Genomic DNA, 23088 nt, shown 5'->3' on the forward strand with positions numbered 1-23088 from the left:
AGCCAAACCAGAAACAACCAAATTTTGAGGAGGTTGCCTCTCCCTGCTCTTAACTTCCCATCTCCGTGATACCAGGATTTTGTGAGGGCTTCACCTGTGTATGAGCCCACCTGGACATGTGCTCCAGGTCTCTCCATTGACCTCATCCAGAGAAACTGGATGTTAGTTTTGGCAGTGGTGGTGGCCTGGGTTTGGGTTTGTGCCCGTGTGGACCTGAGGTCACGGATTTGGCGACCCATGTGTGAAGGATGGATCGTTGTCCCCCTCTGCTGGTGGTGCACAGGGTTGGGGATGGGCTCTCCCTCCCGGGCTGGTGGAGCTGCTCTGGGTGGAAGAGGACAGGTATGTGTGTATGTGGTGGTCAGGGTTTTCAATTACCAGAGAAAACTCTTTGTAAGGCATCAGTGTTCGAGTTACGGAGTTACCAAGTGGTGTCTTGAGAAGAACCAACCTACCTCCCCATAAGTATCATACAACTCCAGGCTGGTTTGGATGGGAAGAGACCTCAAAGCTCCCCTAGGTACCAGCCCTGCCATGAGCAGGGACACCCTCCACTAGCCCAGGGTGCCCAGAGCCTCATCCAACCTGGCTTTGAATCCCAGAATCTCCTGAGTTGGAAGGGATCCATAAGGACCATCCAGTCCCACTCCTGGCTCCACACAGGCCCAGTCAAGTCAGAGGAGGGACCGAGGGCATCGTCCAGATGTTTCTTGCCCTCAGCCCAGCTCAGGGCTGTGACCCCTTCCCTGGGGAGCCTGTGCCAGCGCCTGACCCCTCTCTCAGCACAGAACCTCTTCCTGACATCCAACCTAAACCTCCCCTGGCGCAGCTTCACGCTGTTCCCTTGGGGTCTATCCCAGTCACCAGAGATAATCCAGGCTGCCAGGGGTCCAGGGGCAGCCACAGCTTCTCTGACCTCTTCTTGGAGGTGTTAAGGCCAGGTTGGCTGGGGCCCTGGGCAACCTTGTGTAGCTCCAGGCCTGGAGGTTGGTGTCCCTGCCTGTGGCAGGGGGTTGGAGCTCTGGGATCCTTGGGGTCCCTTCCAACCCAGACCAGTCTGTGAGTCTGTGATTCTGTGATGCTTGCTATGACTGTCTTCGGTTGAGACTACACCAGGGTCTTGGTTCCATGAATTAAACACTTCTTTGGATTGCCAGTGGCATTTTGCCAGCCTGGCTGTAGATTTGGTGCCTCAAACTGTACAAAGCCATTCCTGACAGTTCCTTTTTGCTCCTCCTCTTCCCAGCCAGAGTCACGCTGCTCTCGGAGGGTGTGAAGATCACCGATTTCAGTCGTGCAGAGGCTCAGACAGTCACATAAATGCAGGTGGGTTGGCTTTTGAGGTTTGCTTTTGTTTGCTTTTCGGTGGGGAGGATTAATTCATAAACTAGAGATTTGGTGGTTTGGGCTTTTGGGATTAATTGAGTTAAAGCTTAGTAAAAGGTGAACACAGACCCCGTAATACCTGGACTGGGTGTTCATTTCTTTCCTTTCTGCTCTTTCTATTTAAGCACTGGGTATAAAATGCAACTCCTTTTTTTTCCCTCTTGAGTCAGAGCTGTCTTGTATGCATTCTTGGCAGTCTGAAAGCTATTGCATTAAACCCACTTAGTGCTTCCCTTTCCTTAGAGAAGGAAGAATAAAAAAATAACTCCAGTAAAGCCCATTTCACTGTGACACATTAAGTATCCAGAGTTTAAAAAACAAAGGGATAAGAGGGGAGAAAACTGTCAGAGATATTTAGCTGTTAAGGAGATTGTAAAAATAGAAGCTAACTTTTTTATGTTTTTTAAAGGAAATATAAATTGTACAGTTTATATTACCCAGCCTCCAGTATTGTTTTTCAGCCAGTTAGGTGCTTCAAGCAGGAATAACTTTCACATCCTTACAGTAAGAAGAGAAACCTTCTTGAACAGTTGTGGAACCACCAGAAGAGAAGGGAATTCTTTGGAGCAGAGTTACCAGAAACAGCATAATCCTTGGCATTTCACTTTTCCCCCCCTCACTTGTGAAGAGTCCTGATTTTGAACAGTTGGGTTCCCAACGTGCACTCAAATCCTTCTTCATATTTCACTTAACTCTTCTCCTTCCACTTTCAGTATCTAAACGTAAAAGAAGATTGCAAAGCCATGGCTTTCTGTGCAAAAATGAGGAGCACAAAGAAGAGTGAAGTAAACCCAGAGGCTCAGCACCAGGGTTTAGAAATACTTTTCTACCTGCAAGATAAAACTCCCATCTGTTACACCAGCGGCGAGTACACCTCGGAGGAGCTGTGCATTAAAGCTGCCAAGAAGTGCTGTGAGTATCCTGATCTTCCAGCAGCTCTCAGGGGTCAGGCCTGTTGCTATCCAAAGTCAGGGCTTGTAGAAGAAATCCATGTTACACAGTTTAGGATGGAAACCTTTTGCCAAGGGTCTGTTGTTTTAAACTGCCTGGAGGGGAAGAGGCTCTTGTAAAAGGTTCCTGTAAAGTCATGATCTCTCTCCCTGGTGACAGGTACTGATTTTTATTCATTTTGGTGGGATAGGATTAGGCTTCTTTCAGGAGAAGAGGAAACATAATATACAGATAAGCTAACTCAAAGCTCTTTTACCTTGTACACTAGTCAGTAAGTCTGTCAAGACCTGTCCCACGTTCTAAAACGTTTTGGAGAGGGCTAATGAGAAAAAAAATCACTACTTCTGAGAACCCATTTGATATTTTTCCAGGTTTTGTTTTCTATTACCTGACACTTCTTTGAAAGGAGAGTGTTACAATATCAACAGCATTAATAATTCAGCAGTTAAGGCTAACTGAACTGTGTATAGTTGTGGTAACACAGAAACAATGAAGATTTCTTTCTTGCTTTGCTGCTGCAGTCCTTGACTCAGCAAAATATTTGGGAAAAAAATACTGTAATTCTACTAGAATCAGTGGAGTTAATCTGTATATACAGTGTACTTCTGTATATCCGTTTCCAAATTTCATTTCCCCCTCCTCCCCATCCTAATTTTGTGTTCTGCAGCATTGTGGAACACCAGATATATTCACCTGGTACTGAGGGGTGAATCTGGCTGTATAAACAGGGCGACTGGGCAGAAGTTTTCCTGCAGCTTCTAAAGGTTTTCTTTTTCTCTGTCACCTTGATTCCTGTAACACTGGGTTCCCTTCAGTTCATTTGCATCCCTTCCGTTGGAAGGGCAGGAATGATGGGAATCTGAGAGGCAAACCTCATCAAATAAGCAGTCCTGGCTTTTTTTGAATAGTTGTAATGAAAGTGAGGAGTACTTAAACCTCCCTGTTTATGTTGGCATGGAAGAGCTGTGACCTGCTGCTCTCTGTATGGGTGTGAACCCACGTGCTGCACAACTGCTCCCAGTAATTTCTTTTGGAAGTTTGAAACCTTGGAAGAAATAATTCAGTGAGCTTTCCTTAAGGGAAGTTCTTTCTGCCTTCTCTTGCTTTGCACTGAGTGCTTGGTATGTGGTAGTGAAGGACAAAAGCCTTACTCATTTCAGCAAGCACTGATGACATCCACATACTTGACCTGCAGAAGGCAGTGGCTGCCCCACCCCACCTTCCCTGAACTTGGCAATTAGGCTTTCCAGGTTTTTATTCACAGAGTCACCAGGTTGGAAAAGCCCTTTAAGCCCATGGAGTCCAACTGTCCCTGTCCTGTGCTGCCCCAGCTCCCTGAGCACCTCATCTCCCCTCTGTTAAACACCCCCAGGGCTGGGGACTCAGCCCCCTCCCTGGGCAGCCTGTGCCACAGCCCCACAACTCTGCCAGGGAAGAACTTTGCCCTCCCAGCTGAGCTGACCCTGCCCTGGGGCAGCTTGAGCCCATTGCCCCTTGTCCCATCTCCTGTCCCCTGGCTGCAGAGACCATCGCCCACCTCTCTGCACCCTCCTGGCAGGGCAGGGGAGGTGGGGAGAAGGGCTCCCCTCAGCCTCCTCTTCTCCAGGCTCAACACCCCCAGCTCCCTCAGATGCTCCTCAGAGGATTTGCCCTCCAGCCCCTTCCCCAGCCTGGTTGCCCTTCTCTGGACTCGCTCCAGGACCTCCATGTCCTTCTGATGGTGAGGAGCCCAGAACTGGACCCAGCACTCGAGGTGCAGCCTCACCAGTGCCCAGTTCAGGGGCACAATCCCCTCCCCAGACCTACTGGCCACACTATTTCTGATAGTTCCACCCTGTTCCCATCTGCTCCCTCTCCCCAGTTCAGAGTAGAAATGGCTTCCCTGACTTCTGCAGGCCCCAACAACCAGAGCTGTTTGCCTCACCAGAGCTCTGGCAAATCCATTCTGCCACCTCTTGAGCTGGAAACTGAAGCAAAGAGTTCAGACAGCAGCAGAGCTGCAGACGTGCTGTAGCCTGTTCTCCTCTGGGATGATGTAAATGCAAAGGTTGAAGCAGGTCAGCCTAGATATACAAGTCAAAGTCTGCTCTTTGTCAGAAACCCCTTTGTTGAATGAGCAAAGATTGGAGAACAAGCACGTTACACTTTCTGCTAGTTTGCTAATGAGGAAGGGATTCTGCTCATCTCACTCCAACCTCCTGATCATCTCAGGAAAACCTTCTCTTTCAGCTGTGGGAGTAAAATCTGTTACTGAAGTTGAGTGCAGAGTTGGGGTACTGGTTATGCTAAAATCCCCATTGCTGTGATCTGGGAAAAGGGCAGGTTTTGAAGTCATTTTAAGTTCAGACCTTTGGCAAAATTAGCAATTCAGAAGAAGTTCAACATTCAGTTAACAGCTGAAACAATACACTATTAAATACATAATAAATACAGTGGAGTGAATCAATGCAGAGTTTCCAGTTCCCCTCTAACCACGACTTTCTTAATGTTTGCTTTAAACTAATCCCACCATTAATTTCTTCTTGTGGTCTGTTATTCAAGGTCAGCTATTTGCTTCATGTGTTTGTATTTTTGAGGGGGGTGTATGTGTTGTGCCCTCATGATTCATACCCTCTTTGCTTTCCTCTGACAGCCATCTCTCCCCTGTGCCATAATCTCTTTGCACTGTATGATGAAAGCAAAAGGCTCTGGTATGCACCAAACAAAGTCTTCAAGATAGATGACAAAACATCACACCAGCTCCATTATCGAATGAGGTAAGTGGAGAACGTCTGAAAAATGATCCCTTAGCTGTATGCAGATGCTCTTACTCCTACTGCTGACCTCACTGAAGAAGCAGGAAAGCAAAACCAAAAGCAGCAGCTTGCTTTTCACACCAGAGATGAGAGATTAACAGGAAAGGCTTAAAATGGCTCCTGATTTTTTTTTCAGCTTGCTTGTGGGGGAACCTCACTGCAGCCTCCCAGCCCCTGAAGGGACCCCAGGAACAGGAGGGGAATCAGCTTGTTAAAGGGCAGAGACTGGCAGGACAAGGGGGCTGGAGTGAAGCTGGAGGAGGGAAGGGGGAGAGGAGAGATTAGGGGGAAGTTGTTTGCAGAGAGAGTGGTGAGGGGCTGGAAGGGGCTGCCCAGAGAGGGGGTGGGTGCCCCATCCCTGGGGGTGTTCAAGACCAGGTTGGCTGAGGCCCTGGGCAACCTTGTGTAGCTCCAGGCCTGGAGGTTGGTGTCCCTGCCTGTGGCAGGGGGTTGGAGCTCTGTGATCCTTGGGGTCCTTTCCAACCCAGACCATTCTATGATTCTGTGATATAACCTTGAAAAAACCTCCAGAAGTTGAAAAACCACAAAAACCTGTGTGCACAAAGCTGGAGGTAAAAAAGCCTCAAAAACGTTGATTTATTACATCAGTATTTTGCTTGTTCCAATTCCCACTTGAAGGGTTTGATGTGAACTGTGCTGCTGAAGTCAATGTGAATTTTCCTGTTGCCAAAGCACAACCTGCTCCTGCTCTTGAAATTCTCCTCTAGGATGGTGGGGCAATCTGTGACCTTGCTGGGAGGGGTGTATGGTGGACTGGGAGTGATCAGAAATGAAATCACTGTTGCTGGGATCTTTATCCAATGGGTACCACCCAGCTGAACTTCAGGTGACATTCTTAAAATGCAGCCTGTAGCCTGTTGAGATTTCTGGGGCTGGAAAACAGAAGCAGCAACACTGGCAGCTGTTAAGCACTGTCACAGGAAGGATGTCCTCCTTTTAGGATTCCATGGAAATCTAATTCTGCTCATTGTACTGCCTTCTTTCTTGGATTTTTTTACCCTGACTTTGCTTCTTGTGTCAATATCAGCTTCAAGTTTATGATGGAGGAGAAGAATATAGGGAATAAGCTTGGCTTCCAGGAAAAATTAGCCCAGAAGCTCTACCCCCCTTTCTAAAGCAACTCCACAGATTGTTTTTGTAGATTCTTCAAGGTCCAACTGTAAGAAAATAATCTTCTGTGTAGTATTCCCTCTCTGCCTTAAGCTGTAATACTCCTGTTGATGGTCAGTTTGGGCTGTAAACCAGAGAAAAAAGCTTGAAGTGGCAGTATAGCCCTATGCATTTTAATGTCTTTCCCTGGTAAGCTGTCCTTGGACAACCTGAGTACCACCTGTAGACACTGATGAGAGAACTGCCATGTGCAAACCCCAGGTTGTGCATCCAAAGTGTTTTCCAGGCTTATTAGAGACTTAATAACCACTGTGCTTATGCAGAGGCAAAAGGGAGAGCTCTGAAACTGGGATCTTTGAACTGTGAGCTGGTTTGGTTTTGCTTAACAGTTGTGCCAGGCTGGAACTGTTGGATTCACTTGTATGAGGAAAAAAAAAAGGATGCAGTTAACAAAAAAATCTTTATTTGTCAAGTAACAGTGATACCAACAGCTGTTTTTAGAAGAGGGAGAGGATATTATAGTCCTTTTTCTTTTATGCAGTCTGTTACTGGTATTAATGACTTAATCTTGGCTAATCTCAGCCTTAAACAGCTGGGATTGAGTTTGGCAGATAAGCACAGTGCAGTAATGGAATTGAGTGACTCCCTAAAAGAAGCTCCATGGACTCTAGTGGCCTCTCACTGAGCATGAGGAGCCCTTGCTTGCTGCAAGGGATCAGCCAGCTTAACCAGACACTGGGTGATAAAACAATTTCTCACTATAATATGAACCTGGGGCGTTTTCCCCTGATACTGAAGGTCTTTGTCTTGTCCTGCTCTGCTTTTCTCAGTAAGGGAAGGTGGTAAATTGATGCTGTTGGGAGTTTAGTTCCCCAGTTTGAAGTATGATGCTGGTTTTCACTCAGTTCTTTAAAAATCATTTCCACTGTGTTGGTGCTTATGTGTTTCTGCCTTGGGTGGATGATCAGAGCTCTCTCCAGGTACTCTGGTTCCTGCTGCACCTTATCTGCACAGGGGTTACACCTCCTTTCAAGCAGCCTGAAGAGCAGCTCCCTCTTTTCAATGCCCCTTGGCTGTCTGTAACTCACTTGTGGTTTTGGTATATGGGCAGAATTATTCTGCATTGAATTTTCTGGTCTGGAAATGTTTCTGTTCTCCCATTTTATAGAACAGAGCTGGGAAATGCCCTGCTTTTAAAACCAGGCTTTTTAAAAATATAATCTGCTTTTTATAAACCAGTTCTGGTGGTTTATTTTTTTTTAAACTTTGGAGTTGGGATTTGAAGCTTGGCAGGGGTGTCTCTTTTGTCAGATGTACCTCATGCATGAAAACTGGCCTGCTTTGGGCCAATAATACCTATCTAAAATAACTTCATGTGCATTTAAGAAGAGACTTAAGCACTAAAACCTGAGGATTCCTGTCCCCCTAAGAACATTGTGTTGGTGAAGTGCTGTTTTCCTTTCATTTCTCATCCATTGTGTGTCTTGGCTTGGACATCTGAACGGAGAGCAGGGCTGGGGACTGAAAAATGAGCAATACAGGATTGTGAAACTGTTCTCTAGATGAATATTGTTTATTCTGAGCTCTGCAAGAGGCTGAATTCCTTTTGGAAAGGGAAAATGGCCTTGGCTTACTTAGTCATATGGTGTATTAGACTGCATGGAATCATTTAGAGACTAAATAATTTTTGAGGGTTACAACCTCAAGCCTGAAGTCTCCTTCCATCAGTAGGTGGGATGTAGTCTTGTCCTATTCAAGTTACAGATAGAAAATGAAGGCTTGTGACCAAATAGTTTCAGACTCTTTTAGATGTTTGATTTTTCTCCCACTGCTGATAGCTTTAGGTTTAATTTCTTATTGTGTGGACTTCCCATCCTCCTCCTCCTCTCCCCTTCCTCCTCCTCCTTTCCCCATCCAGTGTGGAGAGGACTTGCTTTTTCTGTAACTAGCCCTATTTTTCTTTCACTTGCCTCAAGTTTAAAAGAAAAAAACCCCACCACCACCCTACAACAGCCCACAACATAAGAAACCACAGTGTTTTGTAATATCCTGGAGTAATTAGCACAGCAGCTGACGGAGGAGTTTAACTCTTGCAGAGCTGGGCTGTGCTGAAGCCAGGGGTAGCAGTGTTTATTGGCAGGAGGGACACAGTACATGGACTTCTGGAAGCTCTGGAAAGAAGGACTGTTGGAACTGTTATGGGTGAAGAATGGCAGGTCTGCTTCCAGCATTTCCACTGCTCCTTGGTCAGATCAGACAGGTCAAGTGCTCCATCCCAGGGTGACCCCAGGTTGGGCTGACTCCCCAGCCCTCCCCGCGGGGGGATCTCACCCGTGGGCAGCCCGGGGCTGAAGCTCTCTGCCTCAGGGATGGATAATGCATCTGAAACCTGGGGAACATGCAGTCTCCTTCCCATCCTGTCAGCAGGACTTGTGAATTGGAAAGCTCCTCTTTCTAATTGTGAAAGTGGAGCAGTACCAATGTGTATCCTTACGAGAAGTCCACGGCTCTCTTTGAGGCAGAGAGTCCCCGTCCTTATTTACGTGGTTTCTCAAACAATGGGCTTCTCATTTTCATTCCAACTTAGAAGTGTCCTAATCAGTGTGGTTGAACAGGGAAAGGAGAAAATTCTCCTCTCAGTTGCAAACAATACACACTACCTTGCCCATAATTATTTCCAGGAAATTAAAATAAAAAGAAATTAGAGTTATTAATTATCACTCATCTTCTAAAGGAGCATAAGGAAATGAAGTCATTTCCTGGAGGTGGAAGGATTTGCTTGGCTTCTTATGCTTCAACCAAAAGAGTTCTGCAGCATCTTAGAGTCAGGAGGTTTTGGTTTTGTTGTGTGCTGGTGTTCCTGCTCAAGCCATGCTTTTTGGGGACTAAAAAGGACTTAAAAGGAAGGATGGGCAGAAACACTGGACAGAAAGTCTGTTCTCTTTAAAGAGCAATTCGATGCATGTTTGAGCCATTTTATCTTGGGATACCAATTCTGGGCTTTGGCTAATGCTCCATAGGGGCTTCACACCCTTGCACTGCTCAAACACTGTTGGAGGTGATGGAAATGGACCTGTCAGCCAAGTGCTGCCTTCGTGTTCCATGGACTGTGACAGGCAGGCAGTTAAAAGTGAGATACCAGGAGTGGAAAGGCTGAAGACCTTTGAGTAATACACCATTTTTCCCCAGTTCCTCAGACCAGGGATGTAGTTTCAGCAGTGGAACGCTTCAGGTTGTAACCTCAGGGCAGAATTGATGGATTTTGACTCCAACTGGTTTTCTTTCTAAGAGTTTAAATTATGCATGTAAATGGAGGATGTCCCCAGAGGTTTTTAAAGTTTATTCCTCTCTTCTTGCAAGATACTACTTCACAAACTGGCATGGCACCAGTGAAAATGAACCCTCAGTGTGGAGGCATTCACCAAGGAAGGCAAAGAACTCTTATGAGAAGAAGCTGGCGCCAGAAGGAACCCCTATACTGGATGCCAGCTCACTAGAATACATCTTTGCACAGGTAAGAGGCTGCTTCCCTTCCCAGTGTCTCTGCCATTATAGTCACAGAGAAAATATCTGATCCAGTTAAAGCTGCTTTAGATTTATTTTCAAACTTCTAAAGTATGTGTGGCACATGTTAGTGTTGAGAACTGTTGTATCTGGTGGCTAAGAGGGGATCCTGGGGGCATCAGGAGGAGTGTGGGCAGCAGGTCACAGGAGGGGATCCTCCCCCTCTGCTCTGCCCTGGCCAGGCCCCACCTGGAGTGTTGTGTCCAGTGCTGGGCTCCCTGGGATCAACCAGCCAGGGATCTCCTGGAGAGAGTCCAGAGGAGGGACAGAGATGCTGAAGGGCCTGGAGCATCTCCCCTGGGAGGAAAGGCTGAGAGAGCTGGGGCTGTTCAGCCTGCAGAGAAGAAGACTAAGGGGGGACCTGATTAATTTTATCAATATCTGTAGTATAGGATGCAGGGGGAAATGGCCAGCCCCTTTTCAGTGTCTGTGGGGACAGGACAAGGGGCAATGGCTGCATGTTAGAGTATAGAAAGTTCTGCACCAACATGCAGAGCTTCTTCCCAGTGAGGGTGAGGGAGCCCTGGGACAGGCTGCCCAGGGGGTGTGGAGTCTCCTTCTCTGGAGAGATTCCAGCCCTGTCTGGACGCCGCCCTGTGTGCCCTGTCCTAGGGACCCTGCTTGGGCAGGGGGTTGGACCCCATGGGCTCTGGGGGTCCCTTCCAACCCCTATGATCCTGTGATTCTGTGATCATACTTCTGGGTGGTGTAGAGAAGAGCATTTCCTACATGAAGAGCAATCAACCCATGTGCAGAATATATATAGAAGCCACCTGTCTTGCAGTCCAGGAAAGGCTGTTTCTATAGTTTATTTTCTTTGAGTATTAAATGTATTTTGATATAAACACTGTCACCTTTTCCTCCTTTCCTCAAGGAGAGCCTGTGATTGTGGGATATATCGATCTTGTGATGTATTGCTCAGAGTTAGGCTCTGACAAATACCCAAATCTGGCAGCTCTCTTTTTCTGCTTCCTCTTAAGGGTCAGTATGACTTAGTGAAGGGCCTGGCACCAATAAGGGATCCTAAGAATGATCAGGAGGTTCATGAGATTGAAAACGAGTGTCTGGGGATGGCTGTCCTTGCAATCTCTCATTATGCCATCAAGAAAAACGTGAAGCTTCCAGAGCTTCCCAGGGATATCAGGTGAGTTGGAATAACTTCTCTGTCACTGTTGGGGCTTCTGGGCTTCTCTTCCAGAAGGGATTTTATGCATTTTACCTCATAGAGCCTTGAGTTAAAAGCTCCAACACTACTATTGCTGAGTGGTTCTTCAATTGTGGGTCTTCCAAATCTTGTCAGTGGGGAAATGTATTAGAAAACCTGATTTCTTCTGTTTTTCTTATGTGGAGAGTGTGTGAGGTCTCTGCAGGTACAGCTCCAATGTGTGGGGTACCCATTGGTACCCATTGGGGTACCCAGGCTGGGTGAGCCGGGTCAGGAACAGCAGTGATCTTGAGTGGCAACCTCATGAGAAGACTTAGAATAAATTGGGTTACTGCTTTGAGTGGGCTGTATCCATCTGACTAAAAAAGCTTTTAGATGAGGCTGTTACTTGAATTCCTGGTGGGCATTCATCCTTTAAACTGATGCCACCTGCATCCTGTTCTCTGTCCAGGTAAGGCCGTTGCACGCTTTGGAGAGCTGGAAGTTTAGGAGACAGCAGTATTAACTCCTAACCTGGTTTTTCTTTCTAGCTATAAGCATTACATTCCTGAAACTTTGAACAAGACCATCAGGCAGAGGAATTTCTTAACCAGGATTCGGATCAACAATGTTTTCAAGCATTTCCTTAAGGAGTTTAACAACAAAACCATTTGTGACAGCAGCGTGTCTTCACGTGATCTGAAGGTTAAGTACTTGTCAACGATGGAGACTTTGACTAAATACTATGGAGCAGAAATTTTTGAGACTTCCTGTTTGTTGATTTCATCTGAGAATGAAATAAACAGATTTAATTGTGGAGACAATGGGATCCTCCCACTCTATGAAGTCATCGTGACTGGAAACAATGGAATTCAGTGGAGGCTCAAGCCAAATGTAAGTATCCCTTGGTAAGTGGGAGTTGGAGGATCACTTTTTTAGGGGGGTAACAGCTTATAAAAAATGGTCATGATCTTCAGACACTGCAGATCAACTTTTCATTGAATGGACTTCTTTCAGAGGGTGATAGGATTATGCAGGTTGGAAGGACCTCAGGAGATCTCTAGTCCAACCCCCTGCTCAGTGTTAGCTTTGAGATCAGACCAGGTTTCTCAGGGCTTTATCCATCCTGGTCTTGAAAACTTCCAAGGATGGATACTGCACAGTATCTGTGAGCAACCAGCTCATTGGGAAGATGGAAGGCTGGACTATAATTCTTTATCTGCCTGCCCAGACACAAGCCTTGAGAGATTAATGTCTACAGTGACCCTTCTGCTCTGGTGCCCTGGCTCAGTATCAAAATCTGTTAATGCTTTTTCTGTCTGTGGTACCCCAGGTGCTGTGTTTGCTCAGACTCAGAGACTTTTCATGACTAAAATATGATAGAGTGACATCAAAGCCAAGCTTTTTCACATCAGTCATATTTTAGATGTTGTTCCTTGTTTCAGTGCTGCTAATTGAGGTCCTCCAGCTTCACCTCCTCTGTACTTTGTGTACATAAATATTAAATAAGTTTGAAGCTTTTCTCCACAATACCTGAGCAAATTGACCTCTTTCTGCTTGCCTCAGTTCCCCAGGGTGATGTGAACCCTGCTGATGGCTATCCTTCAGCACTTTGCTTCACTCCATTTAGATGTAACCTATCTCTGATGGAGAACTTGTGTTTTAAATGACAATATTGATGGGCTGAGAGAAGGAAGAACTGATATTTGAGCAGAAAAGCTGGCAAGAAGTGCAGCCTGTTTCTTGTAAGGCTCCTTTTCTGCTGATTTACAGATTATTTAAATGCCTAAACCAAAGACTTTCCTTTCAGTGAGAACCTGTCTGTCACTACCAGGAAGCTCTGCTCACCCTCAACTACTACCCTGCACACTTTTCTTGTTTTTAAACAGTTAGCTATTAATAATTGTCAGTAATTCTTGACCTCAGGTTCATTGTGGTGGTCTGCATACTGAATTTCACTCAGGCCTATGGTGTGAGCAGAGGTGGCTTTTGTATATCTAGAGTATTTAGGTACATGACTTAGAGATTTCAGTAGAACCCTTTCAGCTCTGTGCTGCTGCTGGCTTTACTCCCAGCCTCCCAAGAGGTGAGTTACCCAGGGAATTTCTCTTCTTCTGATGAGAACTGTCTCATAGACAGTTGTACTTGTGAGACAGACACACAGATACATGTAAATGAATTTATAATTTGGTGCAGAAAGTATTCAGGAATAAAATGACTGTGTTGATTTGGCAGGGATTTCTGCTGTAGCTTGAAAACTTTGTGGTTAAAAAAAATAACATATGAGTTTATTAATATACTTTTATCCAAAATATATTTGCAGCCTGTCCAGACAGAGAAAGAGAAGAAGAAAAAGTCTGATGGCAAAACCAAAAAGGATGAAGAAAAATACAAAATTCGAGACACCTGGAACAACTTCTCCTATTTTCCTGAAATCACCCACATTGTTATCAAGGAGTCAACAGTTAGCATTAACAAGCAGGACAACAAAAGGATGGTAAGAACCAAACCCAGGCTGGTGTTCCCTCCCCCTGGAAGGTGTAGTGACCTGGTGGTGTTGGGCAGCGGGTGACAGGCTCCTTCAGGAGTGTTTTCAATGGGGACTTTTAAATTGAACAGGGAAATGTGCTGCTCTCAGCACTGTACAGATTCACACACAGAGAATTGTAGGGGGTGGAAGGGGCCTCCAGAGCCCATGGGGCCCAACCCCCTGCCAAAGCAGGGTCCCTAGGACAGGTCAGGGCTGGAATCTCTCCAGAGAAGGAGACTCCACACCCCCTGGGCAGCCTGTCCCAGGGCTCCCTCACCCTCACTAGAATAGCAGCAAGTTTTTTCTCTACACCAGTGCCTGTTGGCCTCCTTGATGCACTATTCAGCCCATGGCCTTCCTCTCCACAGCTTGGACAGCCCAAAACAGCACGAAGAAAGAGGAGCTCAGCAAAGATGGTAGAGAAAGAGGACACAAATGCAGAGAGGACCTGGGAGGGAGAGGAGAGTCTCCTTATAGAGACCTGTTTCTTCTTGCTGTGGGTTGAAGGAGCTGCCAGTGCCCTTAGGTTCAAATCCACCATGACTGCCCCAGTCCAGAACTTCTGGTATTGCACAAAAGCTGGCACAAGTTTGCCTCAGACATCTCCTGTAGGATTGCAGCAGAGTATAAGACACACTGCAGAACAGAACTTTCTAGCCAGTGATGAGTGGGGAGGATAGAGGATGTCATGTTGGCTTCCTAAATGTATATGGGTTTCTCTCATAGCTTTCTGGACAATATTTTGGCCACTTCATGCAACAATTGCTGGGTATTGAAACATCCCTGAAATCTTTAAGTGGAACTGTAAGAATTTGTGACTAAACCAACCTTTTTGTTCCAGGAATTAAAACTGTCCTCCCATGATGAGGCCCTGTCGTTTGCATCCTTGATAGATGGATACTTCAGACTCACAGCAGATGCCCACCATTATCTCTGCACAGATGTGGCTCCCCCTCTCATTGAGCACAACATAAAGAATGGATGCCATGGACCCATTTGGTTAGGAAAATGTTTGCTTTTTATTTTTCCACTTGAATAATTAACCCTCTAATACTACACTGAGGCAGAGTGGTGTTTGGGAGGTCATTAGGTAACAAAAGGTTGTAGAACAACTCGTTTTTTCTAATGATTATACAGAGGGGGGGTGGGAAATCACTGTTCCCCTCCACATCAACTAAGCCATTTATATTTTGAGGCTTAATTTCACTAACAGTTACCAGGGTCATTGTCAGCTTGAACAGATAGGAATGGAATTGTACCTACACTGATCCTGAGAGGCCTTGGAGGGAGGCAGAAAGCCTTTGTGCTTGGTTTTAATAGCCCAACAGTGGGACATAACAACCCCAGGCAGTGCTACAGCCTGGGGGGAGACTGGCTGGAGAGCTGTCAGGCAGAGAAGGACCTGGGGGAGTTGGGTGGCTGCTGACTGAACATGAGCCAGCAGTGTGCCCAGGCTGCCAGGAAAGCCAATGGCATCTTGGCTTGTGTCAAAAACAGTGTGGCCAGTAGGTGTGGGGAGGGGATTGTGCCCCTGGGCTGGGCAGTGGTGAGGCTGCACCTCGAGTGCTGGGTCCAGTTCTGGGCTCCTCACCATCAGAAGGACAGGGAGGTGCTGGAGTGAGTCCAGGGAAGGGCAACCAGGCTGGGGAAGGGGCTGGAGGGCAAATCCTCTGAGGAGCAGCTGAGGGAGCTGGGGGTGTTGAGCCTGGAGAAGAGGAGGCTGAGGGGAGACCTTCTCCCCACCTCCCCTGCCCTGCCAGGAGGGTGCAGAGAGGTGGGCGATGGTCTCTGCAGCCAGGGGACAGGAGATGGGACAAGGGGCAATGGGCTCAAGCTGCCCCAGGGCAGGGTCAGCTCAGCTGGGAGGGCAAAGTTCTTCCCTGGCAGAGTTGTGGGGCTGTGGCACAGGCTGCCCAGGGAGGGGCTGAGTCCCCAGCCCTGGGGGTGTTGAACAGAGGGGAGATGAGGTGCTCAGGGAGCTGGGTCAGCACAGGACAGGGATGGTTGGACTTGATGATCTTAAAGGTCTTTTCCAACCTTGTGATTCTCCCTTCTGCTCACCTTCTTGGCTTTTCCTTTTGCATTCAGAGGTGCAGTGTGCAGATGGCTGAGACCTGCTGAGCACCCTGTGCTGGATGCAGAATTTCCCTGTTCAGCACATTAAGATCTTAAAAAACCCACTTACTTCCCTTGCTCTTTTGGAGCTAAATGTAGTACATACAATTAAATCATGCTTTAAGAATAATAGAATTATGGTAAAGTTGCTGTTCCACGTGTTTGTTCCAAATACAGGGTTACTCCTCTGTGTATTTGCTAACTATAGCCCTTGGGTGCCCTGCTCATTTGTTACCTGGCCTCATTTGTACCCTGTCTCTTTCAGCACGGAATATGCCATCAACAAACTGCGACAGGAGGGGAATGAAGTGGGGATGTACGTGCTGAGATGGAGCTGCACCAACTTCAACCACATTCTCATGACTGTGACTTGTTTTGAAGGCTCAGAGGTACGTCAGGTGTGGTGTGCCCAGCAGTAACCTGGTGCCAGGCTAAAGACTCACAGCTCCCCCTAGTCCATGTCAATATGTATATGTTCTTCAGGGCAAACACTCTTGTCTGTGGCAGCTGATGCAGCAGAGAGTGGATGCTTCTGCTCACAGCTTCATTTTCACAGAATCACAGAACTGTGGGGGTTGGAAGGGACCCCCAGAGCCCATGGGGTCCAACCCCCTGCCAGAGCAGGGTCCCTAGGACAGGGCACACAGGGCGGTGTCCAGACGGGGCTGGAATCTCTGCAGAGAAGGAGACTCCACACCCCCTGGGCAGCCTGTCCCAGGGCTCCCTCACCCTCACTGGGAAGAAGTTCTTCCTCAGTTTGGGGGGGAACTCCCTGTGCTCCAACTTGAGCCCATCACCCCTTGTCCTGTCCCCACAGACACTGAGCAGAGGCTGCCCATGGCCCCCTGTGTCCCACCCTTCAGCTATTGATAAACACTGATCAGATCCCCTCTCAGGCTTCTTCTCTGCAGGCTGAACAGCCCCAGCTCCCTCAGCCTTTCCTCACAGGAGAGATGCTCCAGGCCCTTCAGCATCTCTGTCCCTCCTCTGGACTCTCTCCAGGAGATCCCTGGCTGTTTGATCTCAGGGAGCCCAGAACTGGTCACAACACTCCAGGTGGGGCCTGACCAGGGCAGAGTAGAGGCTTTCCATGGCTTCCCATGCTGTATCTCCAAACATTTCCATTCATAGCAATAAAATTGTGCATGAACATGATTCAATTTAAGCTTTTCAGACTTAGATGGTGTGAAAATGACACACAGATGTTGGCACTGCAGCTGATCTCATGTCTCCTGAACGTGGATTTAATTACATGAGTGTGTTTTGGCTGACACACTGCAAAAGGGTAGTGTGTGAGGACATGCAGAGCACCACAGAAGGGGAGAGATACACAGTTAGCTAGTGGGACATGCTTCTTGAAAGATGAGTGATAAGTGAAGCTTTAGACAAGGGATAGGAGAGGGAAACCAGGTGGAGATGGTCAGGAGTAGAAAGGAAGGATGGAGGAACTGCATGAAAATGGGAATTGTACTGCCCACAGTCTGCAGCTGACTCCCTGGTTTTGGGGAGATACTTGAGGTGTTTGTACAAGAACATTAATAGCATAAGAGCATGGAAATGTTTCTCCTTCTCTTAGAAAAAAATGTGAATAGAGTCAATGATGAGGTCAAGAAGGAATTAAACAATGGGAAGAAACCTCTTGGATATTTGGTATTTGGTTCATCTTCTGTAGACCTGTGTGCAAAAACTCTGTGTGATCCTTGCTGTGTTCTGATAGAGGGCAACTGAGGCACTGAAACAAGAGGTTAATTGTGTCCTTGAAACCATTGCAAGGCTGAGCAAGGAGAGAGGGAGGTGGCACAGAGCTGCAGCCTGAGAGAGGTGATGAGGAGGCAGGAGGGTAGAACGTGAAAGGGCACAGAGTGGAGCGAGGTCAGGACAGAACTTGGGCTGTTCTCCCCAGAGCTGCTGAATGAGATGGGGAGGTTTGAACAGCAGCCTGGAATCTCCTTTGCTTGTTGAACAATCTGGGTTGTGAAAGGGAGTTTTGCTATTTTTAAGTTGGGGTTTTGTAACTGTGGTCCAGATTCTGCAATTCTTGACCAAGCCAAGAGCAGATCCCATCTGGAGAGTCGGGGCTTCTGCCTGTTCCGAGGCTCTGCAGAACACGGAGGCTGTGTGGGGCTTGTTGGGTGGCTGCTTCTTGATGCTGCTCTTCTGTGTCCAGTGCTGGGCTCCCTGGGATCAAACAGCCAGGGATCTCCTGGAGACAGTCCAGAGGAAGCTATGGAAATGATTAAAGGCCTGGAGCATCTCCCCTGGGAGGAAAGGCTGAGGGAGCTGGGGCTGTTCAGCCTGCAGAGAAGACGACTATGGGGGGACCTGATTAATGTTTATCAGTATCTGAAGTATGGGATGCAGGGACATGGGCAGCCCCTTTTCAGTGTCTGTGGGGACAGGACAAGGGGAATGGCTGCAAGTTAGAGTATAGGAAGAACTTTTACCCAGTGAGGGTGAGGGAGCCCTGGGACAGGCTGCCCAGGGGGTGTGGAGTCTCCTTCTCTGGAGAGATTCCAGCCCTGTCTGGACACCGCCCTGTGTGCCCTGTCCTAGGGACCCTGCTTTGGCAGGAGGTTGGACCCCATGGGCTGTGGAGGGCCCTTCCCACCCCTGTGATCTGTGATTCTTCTGCTCTGTTCTTCCCAGCCATCCTGGGACTGAAGCTTTATAGGCACTTCAGGGCCTTTTCCTACCTTTACCTTGTTGGAGTTGGGTTAGAGGCCCTTAGGAGCGAGTGAGTCTCTGGTCCTACATGTAATTTCAAAGGCTGTTGGGGCCTTTTATGGCTTCACAAGCACTCTTTAACAATTGCTATCTTGCTTTCTTTGTCCCTCTCTCCCCTACTAACAGATGATAAATAATTCCATCCAGTACAAGAACTTCCAGATCGAGGTGAAGGAAGGGGGGTACTTCCTCCATGGTTCAAACAAGTCATTCTCATCCTTAAAAGAGCTGATGGATCACCTGAAAGGACAGATACTTCGGACAGACAACATAAGCTTTACACTGAAGAGGTGCTGCCAACCAAAACCAAGAGGTACTTAGTCCTTGGAGAGAAGCAACAAACTTTCTTGTTGAAAGAAAACAAACTCCAGAACTTGGAGGCGTGTTTGGGGCCTTTTGCTTGTTCTGTATCCTTCTCTGAGGCTCTTCTGTCACTTAAGAAGCTTCAGGTGTCATTTTTTTTCTCCTCTGTGGAGGAGGAGCCTTGTCAGAGAGCAAAAGCAGGCACTGTGAACAAGGTTTTAGGGGTTTCCTCTCAGTGTTACAAGCTCAGCACAGGATGTTCAGGGCCTGGTGCTTCTCATGAGCTTTGTTTGTGTGAACTTTTCAGATGATAGCAAGAAAGGCTCTGGGTTTTTGCACCCTGAAGAGCTGGCCCTGCAGTATTGATGGCAGAGGTGGAACTCTTGATGAGTGTTTAAGGGGAAAATGTCACAGCTGACTCAGAGCCATGGGCTGCAGTGCTGTGGTGAAGCAGGGCCCATATAAGGTTCTTCCTTGGCCCTGCCAAGTCTTTTATGCCAAGCCCTGCCTGAAGGAGGGTGGCAGCCTCTGGGTTGGAGCTCGTTTGCTCTCATTACCAGCCTTCAACCTTCATGAAGCAGCAGGAAAGGCTTGCCCCATCCCTCTTAGCAAGGAGAATGGCCTTGTGGTCCATAGATCCATCTGTGAGGGCAGATTTTAAGGGGCTGGGAGAGTCTGTGTGCCTGTTAAACTGGTGATGCCAGCATGTACTGGACTGGGTGGCTAGAGATTACACAGATCTTGCAGCTGAGTCCCCTATGAAAAAGGAAACAGCAAAACAGCAGTGTGTGATCATGCTGATCAGATAATGGTTTCCTGTTAGAATAAGGGGAATAACTGAGCTTGTTCTGGTTTTGGAGGAGAGTATGCTGAGCTCATCGACACTTTTGAAGAACACTGGTAACTGTCAGGAGAGATGAAACAATCTGACATTTTAGTTGACACTTTGACACCTGTATTTTGCAATAAAACAGGTCAAGGAGTTGAGCACCCACCTCAGCTTTCCATTGGCACCAGTGGGATTCGGGGAATCCAGATGGAATTACCTCTGCTCTTCCTTGCCTCTCCTCCATGTTTGGCTTTTTAATTCTTCATCTTTGAATCAGTTATTCACAAAGACATTCAGGGGATGCAGAATTAAAGCTGTTTGTCTGGTGTATGGTTCCCTACTGGCTGTTTTCAGGGTGCCAGGTCACAGTTGAGCCCCAACACGCAAGGCAGGTACACACAGACACCTGAAGCCATTGTGGTGGGATAGAATCACAGAGTCATAAACTGGTCTGGGCTGGGAGGGACCCCAAGGATCACAGAGCTCCAACCCCCTGCCGCAGGCAGGGACACCAACCTCCAGGCCTGGAGCTACACAAGGTTGCCCAGGGCCCCAGCCAACCTGGCCTTGAACACCCCCAGGGATGGGGCACCCACCCCCTCTCTGGGCAGCCCCTTCCAGCCCCTCACCACTCTCTCTGTAAAAATCTTCCCCCCAATATCTAATTTAAACCTTCCTTCCTTTAGTTTTAATCCATCCCTCTTGTCCTGCCAGTCTCTGCCCTTTTAACAAGTTGAATCCCCTCCTGTTCCTCTGCTCCCTTCAGTAACACCTGCTGCCAACCACGGGAAGCCAGAACTCCTGTGCAAGGCTTTTGAATGTAACCATGGCTCTCCCTGGCCAGAATTGGTGTGGAGGAAGCACCAGGCTTTAGAGCCTTTTCTTCCTGTTTGTTTCCTATTCCCCAGATGAATCCTGGTGCTCTGGAAACAGTCTGTTTCCCAGACTGCAAGTGGTTTTCAAGGAGCTGAGGAGAGGAACTGAGACTCCAGTGAGCTCCATCAGCATGCTGGACAGGAGCTGTAGCTGTTGTCAGGAGGGAGCGTGCAGAGTTGTGCTGGCACAGCAGAGGCATTGTCTCCTTCCACCCCAGGAAACCCCCTGTGCTGGGGACACTGCTCAGCTTCTCAGCACCAGCCCCACCATGGCTGATAGAACTTTCTGTATAGATTCTGAAATGCACAGCTCTGCTGTAGGGAATGGCAGGCTAGAAGTTACTTGAGCAGAAGTTAAGTCAAATTGTCCTCTTTTTCCTCCCTCCCCTCATTCATTTTGGGATTTCCCTTGCAAGGAGCATACACAGTTGGGTTAGTGACTGTGGAGGGTGAATCTGGTCACCTTGGAAAAGCCTTAAAGCATCTATCTTCTCTCCCTGCCTTCCAGAAATCTCCAACTTGCTCGTTGCAACCAAGAAGGCACAGGAATGGCAGCCTGTTTATCCCATAGGGCAGCTGAGCTTCCACAGGATCCTCAAGGAAGAAATCATGCAGGTAAGGAGCTGCTCCACTGTGTTGCTCTCCTAGGATCAAAGAAGTGTGGCAGCTTGCTGTGCCTGCTCAGGTAATACAGAATCACCCCAGTCTGGCTGGTTCCTTATAGTTCTCCTGGGCAGAACTTCAGCTGGATCTTTATTTCTGTGAAAGCAGCATGTTGCAGGGTCTGTTTCTGTGTCTGTCCTTGTGGGGAAAAAAAGAAGAGAAGCTTGGAAGTGATGCCTTTCACTAGGAGAGTCTTCAGAGCTGCTTTTCTTGGCCAGTTTGTTGCTAAATGGGGATCACTTTAAGGTCTCTTCCAGCCCAAACCATTCCATGATTTTATACTGGAGCAACAGGCAGCTTGAGGTTTAAGAGACTATCCCACAGTTAAAAAAGAAAGGGTGAAATATTCAGAAGCTCTGGAGTGTCTCACCATGCAAAGTGGTGTGTTCCAGACTGATTTAGCACACAAATTTTCTGGCAGTTGTTTGTGATTAGAGATACAAATCACCCAAATCAAATTCCAGAACCCCACAGTGCCCTGAAAGCACAAATCACAGTGGAAGTTTCTGGAAGACCCAAGCTCTTAAATGATGCCCTTTGCTTCTGTGGTTTAAATAGAAAGGTTTGGGGTTGGGGTTTTTTCCCTTTAAATTGCATCACTGGCTGGGGTGGACAGATGCAGATTATGTTAATTGGGGGTTGATTGGTGTGTTTCTAAGTCAGCACACAGGCTTCCTGCAGAAATACCCCACAGTGGGATCCTGTTATTTGGGAGGAAATTGCTTTCCCAAAGAAATTGTTCCTTTGAAACACTGCTTCCTCTGGCTTTGGGAAATGCACTGAGGATTGCCTCAGTAGCAGCTCCTTGTAAATAAGAGGCCAGTTACTTACTCCTTTGGTGCTTAGTCTAATAACTGAAATCACTGTGAGGCTGCTTGGTGTCAATGGGGTTGTAATTGCCTGTTAATAGTGGTGAGGATGGTCAGACCACCACGGCGGGGATAACTGCTGCCCTTTGGTTCTCTGCTGGGATGGTTGTAATCTGTGTGTAGCTGGGTGGAATGGAAAGCTGCATCCCTTCTCTGCTTGGAGGAGCAGAGAGCAGACCCCAGTGTGTGCAAATGTGTCCTGGTTTAAAAGAATCCCTGGTGTTACATCGTAGTGCGAACATCTTGGAAGAGGGACGAGGACGCAGATTTACTCAGGGATTCTCAACTACAAAGATGATGAGAACGAAGGCTATCAAAATGAAAAGGAGATTAAAGTCCTCCTCAAAGTCTTGGACCCCAGCCACAGGGACATTTCTCTGGCAAGTTGTCTCCTTTTTTGTCTCTTGTGCTGTGAGTACCGGGTCTCCGCCGTACCGTGCGTGGGTGGCTGTGAAACCTTTAAAGAGAAGGAGGGGTTGTGTGTGTAACAAGGGGATGGGAGCACACTGAAGGTGCATCTTGCTGCCCCAGGTGGTCAGATCCATCATGGACCAGTGTTTTTGCTGGTCTCCTTAGACAGGAATGGCTGGGGCATGCCAATGCTCACCTCCAGCCTAGAGTAAGGGCAAGGAAAACGGGCACAGCCCTTTGTGTGGCACGAAACGTGCTGTCCTACCTGTAAGCAGTCTTGTGGCTGTGTCAGCTCAGCACCATTCAGTGAGGGTACTGCTGCCCACCAGAAACTACCTCTGCCCTGTGCTCTGAGTCTGCCACCAGTGCTCTGAGTCTGCCACCAGTGCCATCATCAGCACGGCCACCAGCAAGACACTTGTTCTGCACGTTGCTTCATCATCTACTAAGAGGGATGTGAGGACCCACGTCTGTGAGAGTGCAGGGTGGAGTGGTGGTTCTTAGCATGACCTAGGGACTGGCATCTCTGACAGCCCTGTGCTGCAGTGGGATGGCACATCCCAACATCGCTGATCTGTTGCGCCGCTGGAAAACACAGTGGTCTCTTGCAGATGTGTTGGATGCTCTGTGTTTGACAGCTGCTGGGATGACAGCCATGATGACTGGCAGTTGAGTGACTAACCCCTTCTGCTTTCCAACAGGCGTTCTTTGAAACAGCCAGCATGATGAGGCAGGTGTCTCACAAGCACATCGTCCTCCTCCACGGGGTCTGCGTCCGCGACATTGAAAGTGAGTTTG

General features: G+C 47.8%; 1 protein-coding gene across 1 annotated transcript in view; it reads left to right on the forward strand.

The window, feature by feature from the left end:
* Positions 1-1245: 1245 nt before the first annotated feature.
* Positions 1246-23088, forward strand: part of JAK1 (Janus kinase 1) — a 30920-nt gene continuing 9077 nt past the window's right edge. The window contains exons 1-13 of the mRNA XM_084265978.1: positions 1246-1326; positions 2100-2298; positions 4970-5093; positions 9624-9777; positions 10808-10971; positions 11523-11865; positions 13295-13468; positions 14343-14500; positions 15882-16005; positions 18467-18653; positions 20856-20962; positions 22113-22259; positions 22992-23079. Of these exons, the coding sequence (XP_084122104.1) occupies positions 1321-1326; positions 2100-2298; positions 4970-5093; positions 9624-9777; positions 10808-10971; positions 11523-11865; positions 13295-13468; positions 14343-14500; positions 15882-16005; positions 18467-18653; positions 20856-20962; positions 22113-22259; positions 22992-23079 (1975 nt within the window). The 5' untranslated portion in view covers positions 1246-1320. The remainder of the gene's footprint in view (positions 1327-2099; positions 2299-4969; positions 5094-9623; positions 9778-10807; positions 10972-11522; positions 11866-13294; positions 13469-14342; positions 14501-15881; positions 16006-18466; positions 18654-20855; positions 20963-22112; positions 22260-22991; positions 23080-23088) is intronic.

This window comes from Gallinula chloropus, assembly GCF_964237585.1.
Source record: "Gallinula chloropus genome assembly, chromosome: 6".
NCBI lineage: Eukaryota > Metazoa > Chordata > Aves > Gruiformes > Rallidae > Gallinula > Gallinula chloropus.